This window comes from Bombina bombina, chromosome 2 (genome assembly GCF_027579735.1).
Source record: "Bombina bombina isolate aBomBom1 chromosome 2, aBomBom1.pri, whole genome shotgun sequence".
NCBI lineage: Eukaryota > Metazoa > Chordata > Amphibia > Anura > Bombinatoridae > Bombina > Bombina bombina.
The window spans coordinates 586,602,985-586,621,399 of NC_069500.1; the positions used below are offsets into that span (position 1 = coordinate 586,602,985).

Sequence of the window (18,415 nt, forward strand, 5' to 3'; positions counted from 1 at the left end):
AAGATAGCAAGAGAACGAAGAAAAATTGATAATAGGAGTAAATTAGAAAGTTGCTTAAAATTGCATGCTCTATCTGAATCACGAAAGAAAAAATTTGGGTTCAGTGTCTTAAAAGATCAATAAATCTCAACGAGGAAACGTTTCCTCAACCTATTTTAGCCATTTCAACTCTGATCCTGCCCTTTTGGCTAAAGGAGCATTTCTGTTGTCCTAATAAAATGTGCATATTTTATATTTAAATATACATTAAACTAAACAGAATTCCTAAATGATTAAATGTTAAATAATACATACCTTGGCATTCTTTGGTGTTGGAGTCATAATAGGATCCTTTTGGGCATCTTCCAAAGCACTCACCATTATAAAGAAAAAATCTAGTGTTGGCACATTCTTCACAGTCATTAGGGTTAGGCCCACTGCATTGTGCACACATTGGGTCACATTTATGACAGATTCCATTTCCATCATAATATCCATCAGGACAATCGTCCAAACATTCCTTATCTAAAAGGAAATATTCAGCAATACATTCTAAAAAAAAAATAGGAGAAAAGAAAATGTTTTTTTTTCCATCGATCTGTATTTAATTTGTTTTATTTTTTAATATAATTTTTATTAATTATTTTTTCTAACATAACATACAGATTAACATAATTTCTTAAATTATCCTGTACCAAAGACAAGTTCAACAAATTCATAACCACAAAAAAAGAGAAAAAAAAAAGAAATGAAAAACAATATCACCAATATTGTACCATACTGGCATATTATAAATAACCTTCTATCTTCCTATTGACCAAACTAACGGCTAGATTTAGAGTTTTGTCGGTAAGGACCCGCGTGGCTAACGCCGGCTTTTTTCTGGCCGCACCATAAAAATAACTCTGGTATTGAGAGTCCACATAAAGGCTGCGTTAGGCTCCAAAAAAGGAGCGTAGAGCATATTTAACGCAGCTTCAACTCTCGATACCAGAGTTGCTTACGCAAGCGGCCAGCCTCAAAAACGTGCTCGTGCACGATTCCCCCATAGAAAACAATGGGGCTGTTTGAGCTGAAAAAAAACCTAACACCTGCAAAAAAGCCGCGTTCAGCTCCTAACGCAGCCCCATTGTTTGCTATGCGGAAACACTTCCTACGTCTGCACCTAACACTCTAACATGTACCCCGAGTCTAAACACCCCTAACCTTACACTTATTAACCCCTAATCTGCCGCCCCCGCTATCGCTGACCCCTGCATATTATTATTAACCCCTAATCTGCCGCTCCGTAAACCGCCGCTACTTACATTATCCCTATGTACCCCTAATCTTCTGCCCTAACATCGCCGACCCCTATATTATATTTATTAACCCCTAATCTGCCCCCCACAACGTCGCCTCCACCTGCCTACACTTATTAACCCCTAATCTGCCGAGCGGACCTGAGCGATACTATAATAAAGTTATTAACCCCTAATCCGCCTCACTAACCCTATAATAAATAGTATTAACCCCTAATCTGCCCTCCCTAACATCGCCGACACCTAACTTCAATTATTAACCCCTAATCTGCCGACTGGAGCTCACCGCTATTCTAATAAATGTATTAACCCCTAAAGCTATGTCTAACCCTAACACTAACACCCCCCTAAATTAAATATAATTTACATCTAACGAAATTAATTATCTCTTATTAAATAAATTATTCCTATTTAAAGCTAAATACTTACCTGTAAAATAAATCCTAATATAGCTACAATATAAATTATAATTATATTATTGCTATTTTAGGATTAATATTAATTTTACAGGCAACTTTGTAATTATTTTAACCATGTAGAATAGCTATTAAATAGTTAAGAACTATTTAATAGTTACCTAGTTAAAATAATTACAAAATTACCTGTAAAATAAATCCTAACCTAAGTTACAATTAAACCTAACAGTATACTATCATTAAATTAATTAAATAAAATACCTACAATTACCTACAATTAAACCTAACACTACACTATCAATAAATAAATTAAATACAATTCCTACAAATAACTACAATGAAATAAACTAACTAAAGTACAAAAAATAAAAAAGAACTAAGTTACAAAAAATAAAAAAATATTTACAAACATAAGAAAAATATTACAACAATTTTAAACTAATTACACCTACTCTAAGCCCCCTAATAAAATAACAAAGACCCCCAAAATAAAAAATGCCCTACCCTATTCTAAATTACTAAAGTTCAAAGCTCTTTTACCTTACCAGCCCTGAACAGGGCCCTTTGCGGGGCATGCCCCAAGAAGTTCAGCTCTTTTGCCTGTAAAAAAAAACCATACAATACCCCCCCCCCAACATTACAACCCACCACCCACATACCCCTAATCTAACCCAAACCCCCCTTAAATAAACCTAAACCAGATCGCCTCTTCTTCCCGGATAGGATGAAGACTTTGGAGCCTCTTCTGAACCTCTTCAGCCACCGGATGATGGATCGCCAGCCCCCGCTTGGGTTGGATGAAGATTTTGGAGCCAGGACGGATCGGTGATACCTGGTGAGGTGAAGACAAGGTAGGATGATCTTCAGGGGCTTAGTGTTAGGTTTATTTAAGGGGGTTTGGGTTAGATTGGGGGTATGTGGGTGGTGGGTTGTAATGTTGGGGGGGGGTATTGTATGTTTTTTTTTACAGGCAAAAGAGCTGAACTTCTTGGGGCATGCCCCGCAAAGGGCCCTGTTCAGGGCTGGTAAGGTAAAAGAGCTTTGAACTTTAGTAATTTAGAATAGGGTAGGGCATTTTTTATTTTGGGGGTCTTTGTTATTTTATTAGGGGGCTTAGAGTAGGTGTAATTAGTTTAAAATTGTTGTAATATTTGTCTTATGTTTGTAAATATTTTTTTATTTTTTGTAACTTAGTTCTTTTTTATTTTTTGTACTTTAGTTAGTTTATTTCATTGTAGTTATTTGTAGGAATTGTATTTAATTTATTTATTGATAGTGTAGTGTTAGGTTTAATTGTAGGTAATTGTAGGTATTTTATTTAATTAATTTAATGATAGTATAGTGTTAGGTTTAATTGTAACTTAGGTTAGGATTTATTTTACAGGTAATTTTGTAATTATTTTAACTAGGTAACTATTAAATAGTTCTTAACTATTTAATAGCTATTGTACATGGTTAAAATAATTACAAAGTTGCCTGTAAAATAAATATTAATCCTAAAATAGCTATAATATAATTATAATTTATATTGTAGCTATATTAGGATTTATTTTAAAGGTAAGTATTTAGCTTTAAATAGGAATAATTTATTTAATAAGAGATAATTAATTTCGTTAGATGTAAATTATATTTAATTTAGGGGGGTGTTAGTGTTAGGGTTAGACTTAGCTTTAGGGGTTAATACATTTATTAGAATAGCGATGAGCTCCAGTCGGCAGATTAGGGGTTAATAATTGAAGTTAGGTGTCGGCGATGTTAGGGAGGGCAGATTAGGGGTTAATACTATTTATTATAGGGTTAGTGAGGCGGATTAGGGGTTAATAACTTTATTATAGTAGCGGTGCGGTCCGCTCGGCAGATTAGGGGTTAATAAGGATAACGTAGGTGGCAGCGCTTTGCGGTCGGCAGATTAGGGGTTAATAAGTGTAGGTAGCTGGCGGCGACGTTGTGGGGGGCAGATTAGGGGTTAATAAATATAATATAGGGGTCGGCCGTGTTAGGGGCAGCAGATTAGGGGTACATAAGGATAACGTAGTTGGCGGTCGGCAGATTAGGGGTTAAAAAATTTAATCGAGTTGCGGCGATGTGGGGGGACCTCGGTTTAGGGGTACATAGGTAGTTTATGGGTGTTAGTGTTCTTTAGAGTACAGTAGTTAAGAGCTTTATAAACCGGCGTTAGCCCAGAAAGCTCTTAACTACTGACTTTTTTCCTGCGGCTGGAGTTTTGTCGTTAGATTTCTAACGCTCACTTCAGACACGACTCTAAATACCGGAGTTAGAAAAATCCCATTGAAAAGATAGGATACGCAATTTACGTAAGGGGATCTGCGGTATGGAAAAGTCGCGGCTGAAAAGTGAGCGTTAGACCCTTTTTTGAGTGACTCCAAATACCGGAGGTAGCCTAAAACCAGCGTTAGGAGCCTCTAACGCTGGTTTTCACGGCTAACGCCAAACTCTATATCTAGGCCTAAGAGAATATATTCATATACCACAGACTCATAGCAAATCCAGAATTAAACTTTAGATATAATATCTGTCACTGCAGTTTATATGCTAGATAAATGCTTATATAAGACCACGGATCTGATTCATGTACCTACATCCCTCCTTATACCATCTTTACTGCCAATTGAGACCTCAGATTAGATGTATAATCCCTGCTGCATCCGCTTTTTATGCCAGCTCTATGCACAAAAGAAACCTCAGATTATTGTTTCAGCAGCCCACATTATGCCAGCTACATAACAAAGTTATACCTCAAACGAGATGTCTCTTTCCTGCTGTGCTACTGTACTGGTACCTTTCTCCTCCCACACATATATAATTTCTACTTATTTCAGGTACACTTACACATACACTCCCACACAAAACGCACATACTCGAACACACACTATAAACACACACTCACACACATACAGACTCACACTCACACACATACTAACAAACACACACACACACTAACAAACACACAGACACACACATACAGACTCACACTCACACAAACACACACACTCACACACATACAGACTTACACTCACACACATACTAACAAACACACACACACTCACATAAAGACTCACACACAAACTCACACATACACACACACACTAACAAACACACAAACACACACTCACACACAGACTCACACTCACACACACTAACAAACACACACTCACACACCTAAAGACTCCCAAACATACTAACAAGCACACACACACTCACACACATACAGACTCACACACAAACTCACACATACACACACACACTGAACAAATCAGGCAATAAAGATTTACAGAGCACAGCATTGCTAACAAACCACCAAAATAAGCAATCCTGTCCAGACCTATCTCCTGTGACCTGCTGTTGCTTAGAGTATGCCTGAACACCTCTGCTCCTTCCATCTGCAGAGCATAGTGATGCTACTCAGCTCAGTTGATATTATACACAGAAAAGTAAGACGAAAGAGTATACATGAAGCTAGGAATGAGAATGAGGAACATGCACAAGATGGCTAATACTATGCCAGAATTAAATAAAAAATAAACAAAACTGTTGGCTACATAGGGACTTTTATGTCCCTTTAACATTAAAGGTTAAATGAGTTTATGTTATTGAAGAATTTATCAAGATTAAGGGTTTGACGATTTAGAGCTACTTTAAGGACATTTTACTACTAACTTAAAAGCATGTTACATACATAAAATACTCTCCGTTTGTGGTGATGGGTTTTAAAAGAAATCAATTTTAAACACAAGATAGAAGACCATTTTAGACTGATAAAGGTGACAACTTACAACATATGACTATGACATTATCTGCTTTCTGTATGAATGAAACAGGGTAACAATTCAGTACCTGTGCAGGTGTTTTCATCGGCACATCCCTGGCAGTTAGGAGGGCAGTGCTTGCAGACGCCATTAACAGCTGTGTATTTGTCTGAGCAAGAGCTTTTACACGTGGCTTGCTCCAGAACATTAGGGGCACTGCATGATAGGCAGTATTCAGGCACTCCTTCACAGGTTTTACAGATACCATCACACTCTGTACAGCCACCTCCAATGCCAACAAAACCACTGTAGAGAACATGCATGGAGAAGAATTGCATGTTTTGGTAAAAGGTACAATAGGTAGAAATAGAGACATTTTTTTCAGCATTAAAAGTTTGCAGCAATTTTATGACAAGACAGGAGGCTCCTATTTTGCTTTACTTTCTTTACTTTCTAAACTCCATTAGTAATACAAGTACAGAAAAAAGAAACATAGTATATCTGGACAACAAATCAGATCACGGTAATAAAGCCAGGCTCTAGACAATCCACTTCCTCTTTCTTTACTGCTCCAGCAGCAAGGTGATGTAAACTTGTTCTGAATTAATTTTCTATAGCATTGTAATCTCTCTTGTCTTTGGAGATTCTATATCTATCTTTTCTGACCACTCATTCATTGAGAGTGGATTCTTTTCCTATATCTTTTCTACCTATATTTCATACTTTAACACTTTGTTTTGTTTTGTTTGTGTTCAAAACTGTGTATACTAACGCTTTTTGTTTTTACTACATACCACTATTCATTTTATAATGTATATATTATCATTGGTAGCGTAATGGAACGCTAGAACTAAACAAGTTACATTTCTTCTCAGAATCACCATCCGGGCGCATTTTTTACCGCCTCGCTGTGCCCCAGCGGCCATCTTGGTGGAGGAATTTGTATACTTTTTTGCTACGCACACGAGACGTCACACCACGTGACCGTTGCCATCTTGGATCCTAATTTTTCCACTATACCACCAATAATAAACGCAATTTGTAGTGGTTTATGTTTAACAAATGATACGCAATATGATCTGTATGGGGTAGTAAAATAATTTCATTTATATCTGCAGATACGAATTCAATATCAAAAAACACAGAATCCTTGTGAAAAATAACTGCAAAGCAAAAACAAAAGTATTTTTTTATATAATAAACAGAAGCGACTTTCTGTTATTTGGCGGTACTCTCTGAGCTCTGCAGCAGGCATAATACATCTGTTGATATTATCATTATATATATTCTGAATTATTTTATTCCTTAATTTAAGAATCAGATATCATGTCTGATGATGATGATGATGAACAAACCCCTGTTGACATACAGTCGTTGGTTAATAACTCTGTGTCACAAGCAGTATCCTCTGCTATAGCAGACATTTCATCTATGGTGAAAAATATTATACAGGAGATACTTGAACCTCTAACCTTGTCACAAAACCCCTCTGAATCAGAGACCTCTAAAAAGCGTACTTCAAAATCCAAACACCAAGGGGAACCCCCCCTTATTAAGAAAAACAAGGCTGTCATAACCCCTTCCCCTGAGGTAACAATAAGGGAGGACAATGACAATAATACTACCTCTGAACCAAATAACCCCACGTACTACGCTGACGGGTATCTATCAGATCATGAGTCAGAGGAATAATGGCCTGAAGAGCCTCACGAAACACCCTGTCCCCAAGAGGACACTAACACCTACCCTGCCCAAACCATTATAGACCCCCTAGGTCAGCCCATGTTTGACCCTGACCAAATAAGACACCCACAGTCATTTGAATGGTCCCCTTCACCACGTATAATGCAATTCTTACAAACTTGGCTAAGAAAGCCCCTTCCTAATCCCACAAGGAATAAATTACAGGCAGAATGCCCACGACCTGTGCTCCCAGACAGGGAATCTTCCACCCATGAATTCGACTCCACCATGGTAACCTTCCTTACCAGGGATGGGAGAGACCCTAGAAGGGGCCTAGACAAATCACTTAGGTCAGCCCAAGATAAATTATTAGACATGGTGGGCCCCATCACACAAATTTTACAGCTCGCCAATCAGGCGATGGTAACTTCACAACCCTTAGACCCTCAACAGGTCAGAGAATGGGCACAACGTACAATTTGCCTTTTAGGCAACACCAATGTAGCACTCTCTACTGAGAGACGTCGGGCAGCACTTGCCAGGCTAGACCCTAAACTGACCAATATGGCAAAAACAGAAGGCGGCTCTTCAGCCAAAGGCTTATTCTTTGGGGAATCCTTTATTCGAGATCTAAATAGATTTGTTTCTACATTTACCTCTTTGGACAGGGCTCAGTCCAATAAGCGCAGAGTGCTCTATAACAGGTTTTTTTGCCAGGGCTGGAATGTTTCAGGGGTCGTTTGCCCAGCCAAGCAACATTCAGAGACTCCTTCCGCCAACCATATGCTCCACAAATTAGACCTTTGTTCCCTACAAGAAGCCGGCCCTTCCGAACCAGAGGTCATCCTCAAGCCCCTTCAGTCCCCACTAACCAAGGTGAGTCTTTCACTCCTTCATGCTTCCCCAATAGAGTTAGCGGGCAGACTTGCTCATTATTTCTCAACATGGAACACTATAACCTCTGACCGGTGGGTTTTGCAAACAGTCTTAGGATTCCATAAAGAATTCTTCCAACTCCAGTCACAACCCCTCCCACCCAAACCAATTCCGTTTCCTCAATCTATACAGGAACTTATAAACATGGAAATGCAACAGCTTCTCCACAAAGGGGCTATAGAATGGGCTTCAGCCCGAGGGTTTCTAAGCAATATTTTTTTGGTCAAAAAGAAGGATGGAGGCTTTCGCCCTGTCATCAACTTGAAAGCATTAAACTTATTTCTCGTTTATCGCCATTTCAAAATGGAGGGCATAAACCTTCTCAGGGACACCCTTCAAGGGTAGGATTAGATGGTTCATCTAGATCTAAAGGATGAATACTTAACAGTACCTATGCATCCAGCATTCCGCCATTATCTCCAGTTCCTTTGGAACGGGGAACTCTGGCAATTCACGTGTCTCCCCTTCGGCCTCAGTTCAGCTCCTTAGTGTTTCACCAAGATTATTAGACCAGTTGCCGCTTTTCTTCAACCAGGGGCATCAGACTCATACTCTATCTCGACGACATCCTCATTTTAGCACAAGACAAGAACTTGTTACTCAATCATTTAGAGTTCACAATGATCCTCCTACAACACCTAGGTTTCGTGATCAATCACGACAAATCTCTGCTCTCTCCTGCCCAAACTCTAGAGTTTCTAGGTTTCACAGTGAATTCACTAACAGCTACCCTGGCCTTACCACAGGCCAAACTGGTCACTATTTGGAAGGAACACAGCTCAGCTCTGGGAAAACCTCAATTACCATTACGAAAACTTGCAAGGATCATAGGACTCCTGTCCTCCTCCATTCAGGCAATTCTCCCAGGTCCCTTATATTACAGGGCTATGCAGAGATTGAAACACTCTTACCTACACAAAGACCCTTCCTTTGCACAACTGGTAACACTCTCCCTAGAGGTCAGACAGGAGATATCCTGGTGGCTTCACAATATGGAAGCCTGGAATGGCAGGGCCATTTTCGGTACCTTATCGGACTTTATATAATAAAATCAAATGCCAGCCTGATTGGATGGGGTGCATCATCCGACTTTCAGGTCACCGGGGGCAAATGGACTCCGGACGAGTCCTCGCTCCATATCAACTACCTGGAACTCATAGCAGGTTCCTTTGCCATCCAATCCGTCAAGGATTCATTGACCAATTGTTGTGTCCTACTACATATGGACAGTATCTCAGCTGTCCAGTATATCAACAAACTGGGCGGCACCAGGTCACTGACCTTAGTGAATTTAACTCTGCAATTTTACCAATTTTGCTTCAAGAACAATATATCAGTGATGGCGGAATATCTTCCGTGACAGTCCAACGTCGTAGCGGACTGGTTTTCCAGGTACTGGAGAGACACCAGCGACTGGAGACTGAACAGACGTATTTTTTAAAAATAGAGACTCTCAGGGGACCCTTATCAATAGATCTATTTGCGTCCCGCACCAATTACCATCTCTCGACTTACTTCAGCTGGTTACCAGACCCGGGAGCCCTAGCCACAGATGCCTTTCTCCAGAAGTGGCCCCCGTATGGCGCCTATGCTTTTCCCCCGTTCTCCATGATCTCCAGACTTCTAGCCCTCATCCGCAGACTCAAAATCTCTATCGTGATAGTCACTCCCCTTTGGCCAGCTCAAGCCTGGTTTCCAGCCCTCTTAGAACTATCTTGTCAGTGCCCTCTACTGATATCTCCCTTTCCGGACCTCCTGAGGAGCACGGAAGGTGACTATCACCCATTAATTCTAAATGAATCGCTCTTTCTCCTAGTGTGGACAGTTTAAGGGGTTCCTGGGACCCCTCAGGCCTTTCGGACACAGCTCAGGGTCTCCTCAGAGATTCCTGGGCTCCTGGAACTCGGCGGTCCTATCAATCCGCATGGTCAATCTGGGTTCATTGGTGCGTGGAAGAATGTACTGATCCCTTTTCAGCACCTCCGGTGACTATAGCTAATTTCCTTGCTCATCTATATGAACAAGGGAAGGCCTATCGTACAATTAATCTCTTTCACTCTGCCATTTCAGTGGCTCACCTTCCGGTTAATGGCTTAACGGTTGGTAAGGACCCTCTCATCTCTCATCTCCTGAGAGGTATCCGTCTTAGGATTCCCCCTCAATCTCGTTATAAATCCCTTTGCGAGGTATCAAAACTTCTGTCCTTATTTCAATCTTGGCCGGATAACTCATCGCTATCCATGAAACATTTATCAGCTAAATTGGCTTCCCTTCTCTGTCTTCTCTCCTTTAGTAGAGCCTCCGATGTACAGGCTCTTGATGTAGATGTTTTTTCACTATCTCCATCAGGTTTACAGTTTCATATTAATAGACATACTAAAACCTTTTCGTCTTCTCTATCTTACCCTTATCTAGCTTCAGAACCTCTACTATGTATAGCAAGATGCCTTAAAGAATATTGCTCTCGCACGGCTCCTTTACGAACATCAGAAAAAGGCCCTTTACTGATCTCTTATGTTCAGCCCTTTTGTCCCATATCAGTTCCTACTATTGCTGGATGGATACGATGGGTCATGTCCCTAGCTCACATTCCATCCTCATTTGGGGTTCACTTAGTTAGAGGGGCGGCGGCCTCTTGTGCCTTTAGGAAGGGTTGCTCTTTGCAAGACTTACTGGCTGCGGCAGACTGGTCTTCTGACACTATATTTCGTACATTTTATTTTAAACCTATTTCTCAGGCTGCTTTGTCACTGTTAGATACTTAAGCTTTAAAAAAGCAAAATAGGAGTCTCCTGTCTTGTCATAAAATATGGATTATGATAGCCTTGGTGACTCTATACTCCCAATTTTATTAAAAACAGGAGGCGAGTATTTTGCCCCCCCTAGGGTAAACCCTTTTTCTCCCTCCCTTTGTATATATATATATATATATATATATATATATATATATATATTATATTATATTATATATATATATATATATAATCTGTTAAGAATCATGTTCCGGTTCCGTTGGAGACCCGTTGGTCTGATATTCTACAGTTCCTGAGGATTGGTTCGGTCCGGACCAGTAAAGAAAGAGGAAGTGGATTGTCTAGAGCCTGGCTTTATTACCGTGTACTGTGATCTGATTGGTGGTCCAGATATACTATGTTTCTTTTTTCTGTACTTGTATTACTGTTGGAGTTTAGAAAGTAAAGAAAGTAAAGCAAAATACTCGCCTCTTGTCTTTAATAAAATTGGCACTATAGCGTCACCAAGGCTATCATAATCCATATTATAACATATAAACTTACCTGTTGCAGGTCAATAATTATACAAATGTAAAGGTTCCGCCATCATGTGATCTACTGAATCAGACTATGTGCAAATATCCTACGAGGGTGTTATGCTTTCTATGAACAATATGTTGTTAAGAGCTGCTTGACCATTGTATACTGAATTTGTTTTTTTAACCACAAGAATACTGCTGTTCATTGAGTAACATAACTGAAAAAAATGTTTACTACCTGCATTTATAGTACAGCACTGTAATACTGTACACAGCACATGACAGTAGTTTGCCATTCATTTGCTTTCTTAAACGGTAACACTTGCTATCATCATTGAAGTTAACAGGATGTGTATGTTAAAAAAAAAAAAAAAACTGTTAAAAAATGTGCTTTTTATATGCAGCAAAGAAAAAAACAGATTGCCCACTGGCTGATAAACAGAACTGCCTTATTGATGGATAGCGACATGCTTCACAAGCATAAAAACTATGTTTATATTGCTGACTTTACATTTACAGCATTGATTTCAGGGCTTTAGGTATAATATAATAATTTATATAATGACAGATATAATATATATTAAGTAATAATATAATATAATATTACATTACTAATGTCAATTTTGAGAGGGGCCTAGAACCTAACTCATTTGCTTCCCACTGGATTACATTATATAACTGGGTTCATTTTACACTGATTTTTTTTTGTTTTTACTACTGTTCCTTCTGAAACAGAACCCCGGTGTAAACTGAGGACTATCTGTGCTTTTATATTTCAACAAATACATTAATACATTGGGTCTAAATTATTGGTAAAGCCCAAAACTGTCCAAAAATCTTACATTATTTATGTTTAGCTTTTCAAATGAACTATTGAGATATTCAAGTTTCATTGTATCTTTATTTGCCTCAAAGAATATTTGCGCAAATGAGACAGCATAATGATGGCCATTTGTGTGACTTTTTTTAACCATTTGAATAGATATACAACTTGCTTAAGGTATTGTTTACACAAACTGTCCATACCACAAAGTACACCACAAAGAGAAGAAATATTCAGTACTAGTCATACTCTTAAGCCTATTTCAGTATACCAAGTTTCAACCAAGGAGACAGAGAAAGGGATAAAATTGATAACAAAAGCAAATTGGTTAGCTATATAAAATGTGACACTATGGGGCCTATTTATCATGATACGAGCGGACATGATCCGATATTGAGGATCATGTCCGCTGCACATCGATAAATGCCGACAGCATACGCTCTCAGAATTTATCATTGAACCAGCAGTTCCTGTGAACTGCTGGTGCAATACCAACCCCTGCAGATTCGCAGCCAATCGGTTATGGAGCAGCGCAGGGCCATTTCTAGGGGCGGGCAGACCGGCAGTGGTCCGGGACGCAATAGGGAGCAGTGGGGAGCACTGTGTTAAAGTAGCAGTGCTTGCTTGCTTTATAAACTACTGGTATAGCAAAGGTTAAAATACATAGATCACAAGCATATACATTAAAAATATATTTATATATTTGAAAGGAAGCTGTTATGTTAATTGGCTGTATTGAATGTCAATCATACTAATGGAGCAACAAGCTCACAGTGGGGGTGTGTTAAGACCAGATAACTACTTAGAGCTAAAACTGAAAGTAAAAAGGAGAGGAACTGAGGAAAGCAGTCTCCTATCTCACTGATCTGTGTCACTAAAGAGGTAATGTTTTATGCATATGACAAATTATTCATGGTGGCCCATTTATCAAGCTCCAGATGGAGCTTGAGGGCCCGTGTTTCTGGTGAGCCTACAGACACCACCTGCTCTGAGCAGGCGGACAGACATTGCTGCAATTCAACCCGATCAAGTATGATCGGGTTGATTGACACCCCCTGCTGGCGGCCGATTGGCCGCAAATCTGCAGGGGGCGGCGTTGCACCAGCAGCTAACAAGAGCTACTGGTGCAATGCTGAATACGGAGAGCGTATTGCTCTCCGCATTCAGCGAGGTCTGGTGGACCTGATCCGCACTGTCGGATCAGGTCCGCCAGACCTTTGATAAATATCCCCCATGGTCTTTACATAATGATATGTACATATTGTTTCGTTTTACTGAGCTAATTAAAAAAGGTGCTTTATAAAAATTGTGTTTCCACATACTAAGGAACAGGTTTTCTGTTAAGGACTGTTGAATTAAAAAATATATATTTTTGACATTATACCTTTTTTATTTATTTATTTATTTATATATTTACTTATTGTTTACAAATGCTTAATAGTGATGGGTGTGTGTATGTGTCATTTACTCCATAATGACAATGTCAAGTTTTCACAAACTCACATGTGAGTGTGTGTGTATGCCTATTACTGCCTGTGTGTGTATGTCTCTGTCTATTACTGCCTGTGTGTGCATGTCTCTGTCTATTACTGCCTGTGTGTGCATGTATCTGCCTATTCCTGCCTGTGTGTGCATGTCTCTGTCTATTAATGCCTGTGAGTGCATGTATCTGCCTATTATTGCCTGTGTGTGCATGTATCTGCCTATCATTGTCTGTGTGTGCATGTCTCTGTTTGTTACTGCCTGTGTGTGCATGTCTCTGTCTGTTACTGAATGTGTGTGCATGTCTCTGTTACTGCCTGTGAGTGCATGTCCCTGTCTAATCCTACCTGTGTGTGCATGTATCTGCCTATTATTGCCTGTGTGTGCATGTCTCTGTCTATTACTGCCTGTGTGTGCATGTCTCTGTCTATTACTGCCTGTGAGTGCATGTCTCTGTCTATTAATGCCTGTGAGTACATATCTCTGTCTGTTACTGCCTGTGTGTGTGTGCATGTATCTGCCTATTTCTGCCTGTGTGTGCATGTCTCTGTCTATTAATACCTGTGTGTGCATGCCTCTGTCTATTAATGCCTGTGAGTGCATGTATCTGCCTATTATTGATTGTGTGTGCATGCACCTGCCTATTATTGTCTGTGTGTGCATGTCTGTCTATTACTGCCTGTGTGCATGTCTCTGTCTTTAACTGCCTGTGCGTGAATGTCTCTGTCTATTACTGTCTGTGAGTGCATGTCTGTCTGTTACTGCCTGTGTGTGCATGCCTCTGTCTATTACTGTCTGTGTGTGCATGTCTCTGTCTATTACTGCCTGTGAGTGCATGTCTCTGTCTATTAGTGCATGTCTGTCTATTACTGTCTGTGTGTGCATGTCTCTGTCTATTACTGCCTGTGTGTATAGTATATTTGAAAAATAAACAGCTATTACAGTTCTTTATCAAATTATTTATGTGCTAAAATCTCATAGACTTTAATATTGAATTTTGTAAAAAAATTGTTATAACTTTTCTAAATAATTGTAATAGACCCCTAAATATGTTACAAATACACCCAAGTGACATATTGCAATCCTTTAGAAAATCTTACATGATAAATTTTCTGCAAAGTTCAACTTTAAAGTCTATTGAAAGTTTTGTAGATACATTTTGGATAATAATTTAAAGGGATTGATATGTAGAAATGTGCGATTCGTTTTGGATCGATTCGGAAATTCGGCCGAATTCGTTAAATTCGGAGATTTGGATCGATTCGAATTTCCGAATTAAAATAGTCACGAATCTAACGAATAAATCCGAATTAGTTCGGATTTATTCGGTAGATTTGGATGTCCATGGATTACACTAGTATTGTACAGTATATTAGGTTATATAACTCTGCTATGGGTTACACCTAATATACAGTACATAATACTAGTCTAATACACAGCACATCCCACCTAACACATACCGAAATTCCGAATTTCCGAACCGAACCAAATCCAGCCGAATTTATTTGAATCTGAATGAATCCGAAACGAATCCGAACCGAATTGATTTGAATTTTTCCGAATTCGAAAACATCTGAATCGATCCGGACCGAACCAATTTTTTTCGCCATGCACATGTCTATTGATATGCATTAAACAAATAAATATGCATGTCTATAAGAAAAGTATAAATATAATGGCAATCAGTAAAAGATATAAAGATATTTTTAGATAATATCAATATATTTGGAAAAAACATTGTAGTAGAAAAAGGACATATTTAAAGGGATAGGAAAGTCAAAATTAAACTTTCATAATTCAGGATACACCATAGAATTTTAAGACAATTCTATTATTCTTGTTCACTTGGTATCCATTGTTGAAAAGCATATGTACATATCCTTAGCAGCAGCAATGCACTACTAGGAGCTAACTGGTGGTTGGCCGCAACATACATTTGTCTCTTGTCATTTGCTCAGCAGATGTGTTCAGCTAGGTCCCAGTAGTGCACTGCTGCTTTGGAGCTGACCTCTAAATGACAGAGTGACATGCAAGGTCTAGGAGGGGGACTTTAGAATCTGTAAGGGGGGCGCATTTTGGTATTTTGCCCTGGGAGCCAGATTCTCTAGGCCGCTGCTTCATAACTTGTGTTTCTGGGTGCCTGAAGGCTCGCCAGAAACACGGGGCATCAAGCTCTGTTCGGAGCTTGATAATTCGGTCCCTATATGTATCATGAAAACTTAATTTTATTATATAAAAAATGACCTTGAAGGAGGAGACTATTAAAGTCTTAAAGGGACAGTCAAGTCTAAAAAAACTTTCATGATTCAAATAGGGCATGCAATTTTAAACAACTTCCCAATTTACTTTAATCACCAATTGTGCTTTGTTCTCTTGGTATTCTTAGTTGAAAGCTAAACCTAGGAGCTTCATATGTTAATTAATTAGACATTGAAGGTCGCCTCAAATCTAAATGCATTTTGACAGTTTTTCACCACAAGAGGGCGTTAGTTCATGCGTTTTCATATAGATAACATTGAGCTCATGCACGTGAATTTACCAAGGAGTGAGAACTGATTGGCTAAAATGCAAGTCTTTCAAATTAACTGAAATAAGGGGGCAGTCTGCAGAGGCTTAGATACAAGATAATCACAGAGGTAAACATGTGTATTATTATAACTGTGTTGGTTATGCAAAACTGGGGAATGGGTAATTAAGGGATTGTCTATCTTTTAAAACAACAACATTTCTGGTGTTGACTGTCCCTTTAATGAATCTATGGTGCAAACTAAAAACATAACTTTAGATACTAGTATCATGGCACTATTCTAAGTATCCTGTCACTGAGACACTGTGAGAGGAAAATGTGTACACTTACTCTGGGCATTTGTTGTGACATATCCCATCGTGCAGATAACCACTTAAACACCGCAAACATTCATCAGTTTCTGTGCACTGCTCACACCCAGATGTACATTTCTCACACCGATGATCCTTTTCATTACTAAATGTTCCTTTAGGACATGTGTAAATGCAACTTTCTTCCATAAGAAAGGTACCTGTATCAAGAAATTAAAAGCAAAATCTTTAGAAAAACATACAAATCACAAGTCCATATGTATAACAATAACATTTCTTAAGAATAAATGCAAAAAAATAGAAAATAAATGTAACATAAAATGTAATTTCTCAAAAAATTCAGTCAAATAAAAAGGGAAATAGGCCTGCCACTAAGAAAATGCAGTGTGAAGAAAAAGTTGTTGAAAACTAAAGAAAGACCCAACACCTATGTTGTTTCATTAGAAATATGCAAATATGCTTAGAACTCTGTAATTGCCCTATATACTATACTGCACAACACTCTGAAAGTCCTCTATCTATCTATCTATCTATCTATCTATATATCATATCCATCTATCTATCGTATCTATCTATCATCTATCTATCTATTCTTAATATTTTAACCCAAAGTTGTGTGAGGGGATAATAGCATTAGCCATCTTAGATTTCAATTTATTAAAAAGGTTTAAAAACTTCCATGAGATGGGAGGTGGCAATAAACAAAGGGGAACATTAGGAACTAAATAATTAATTGGATATCATGGTGGTTTTGTGTATTTTAAATGAGGATTTTAGCTATAAGCATAGTGCTGGGAGTAGCGTTATTTGTGTTTTAATATGTTGAGACGCAGTTTGACATATTAAATTCTATAGTTTAATACATTACCCACATGTGGGCGCCATTCTGTTGATGAGTAAACAGATTATATATGGTTAACAAAAAAGTTAAATATAATTAATAGGTGAGCTCACTTTCACCTAGATTACAAATTTTGCGTTAGAGGCTGTGCGGTGCTAACGAGCAGTTTATGCTCACTGCTCACTTACAGACAGCGCTGGTATTACGGGTTTTTACAAACCAGACAAGAAGTGAGCGTTGAACAAAATTTTGCTCATTACCGCACTCCAATACCAGCGCTGCTTACGTCAGCGGTGAGCTAGTGTAACGTGCTCGTGCACAATTTCCCCATAGGAATCAACAGGGAGAGCCGGCTGAAAAAAAGTCTAACACCTGCAAAAAAGCAGTGTAAAACTCCTTAACGCAGCCCCATTGATTCCTATGGGGAAATACATTTTATGTCTACACCTAACACCCTAACATGAACCCCGAGTCTAAACACCCCTAATCTTACACTTATTAACCCCTAATCTACCGCCCCCGACATCGCCGACACCTACATTATAATTATTAACCCCTAATCTGCCGCTCCGGACAGCGCCGCCACCAACATTATACTTATGAACCCCTAATCTGCTGCCCCCATCATCGCCGACACCTACATTATATTTATTAACCCCTAATCTGCCGACCCCAATGTCGCGGCAATCTACCTACACTTTTTAACCCCTAATCTGCCGCCGCCACTATAATAATCATATTAACCCCTAAACTGCACTCCTGCCTCGCAAACATTAGTTAAATATTATTAACCCCTAATCTGCTGGCCCTAACATCGCTGACACCTACCTACATTTATTAACCCCTAATCTGCCGCCCCCAACGTCGCCGCCACTATATTAAAGTTATTAAACCCTAAACCTAAGTCTAACCCTAAACCTAACACCCCTAACTTAAATATAATTAAAAGAAATCGAAATAAAAATTCCTATCATTAACTAAATTATTCCTATTTAAAACGAAATACTTACCTATAAAATAAACCCTAAGCTAACTACAATATAACTAATAGCTACATTGTAGCTAGTTTAGGGATTAT

The 18,415-nt window shown here is 38.8% G+C and overlaps 1 protein-coding gene across 2 annotated transcripts in view; it reads right to left on the reverse strand.

The window, feature by feature from the left end:
• Positions 1-18,415, reverse strand: part of PCSK5 (proprotein convertase subtilisin/kexin type 5) — an 868,299-nt gene that overhangs the window by 16,748 nt on the left and 833,136 nt on the right. For both annotated transcript variants that reach the window (XM_053702490.1, XM_053702492.1), the window contains 3 exons: positions 16,516-16,696; positions 5,552-5,769; positions 295-531 (listed from right to left, as the gene is read on the reverse strand). In XM_053702490.1, the coding sequence (XP_053558465.1) occupies positions 295-531; positions 5,552-5,769; positions 16,516-16,696 (636 nt within the window). The remainder of the gene's footprint in view (positions 1-294; positions 532-5,551; positions 5,770-16,515; positions 16,697-18,415) is intronic.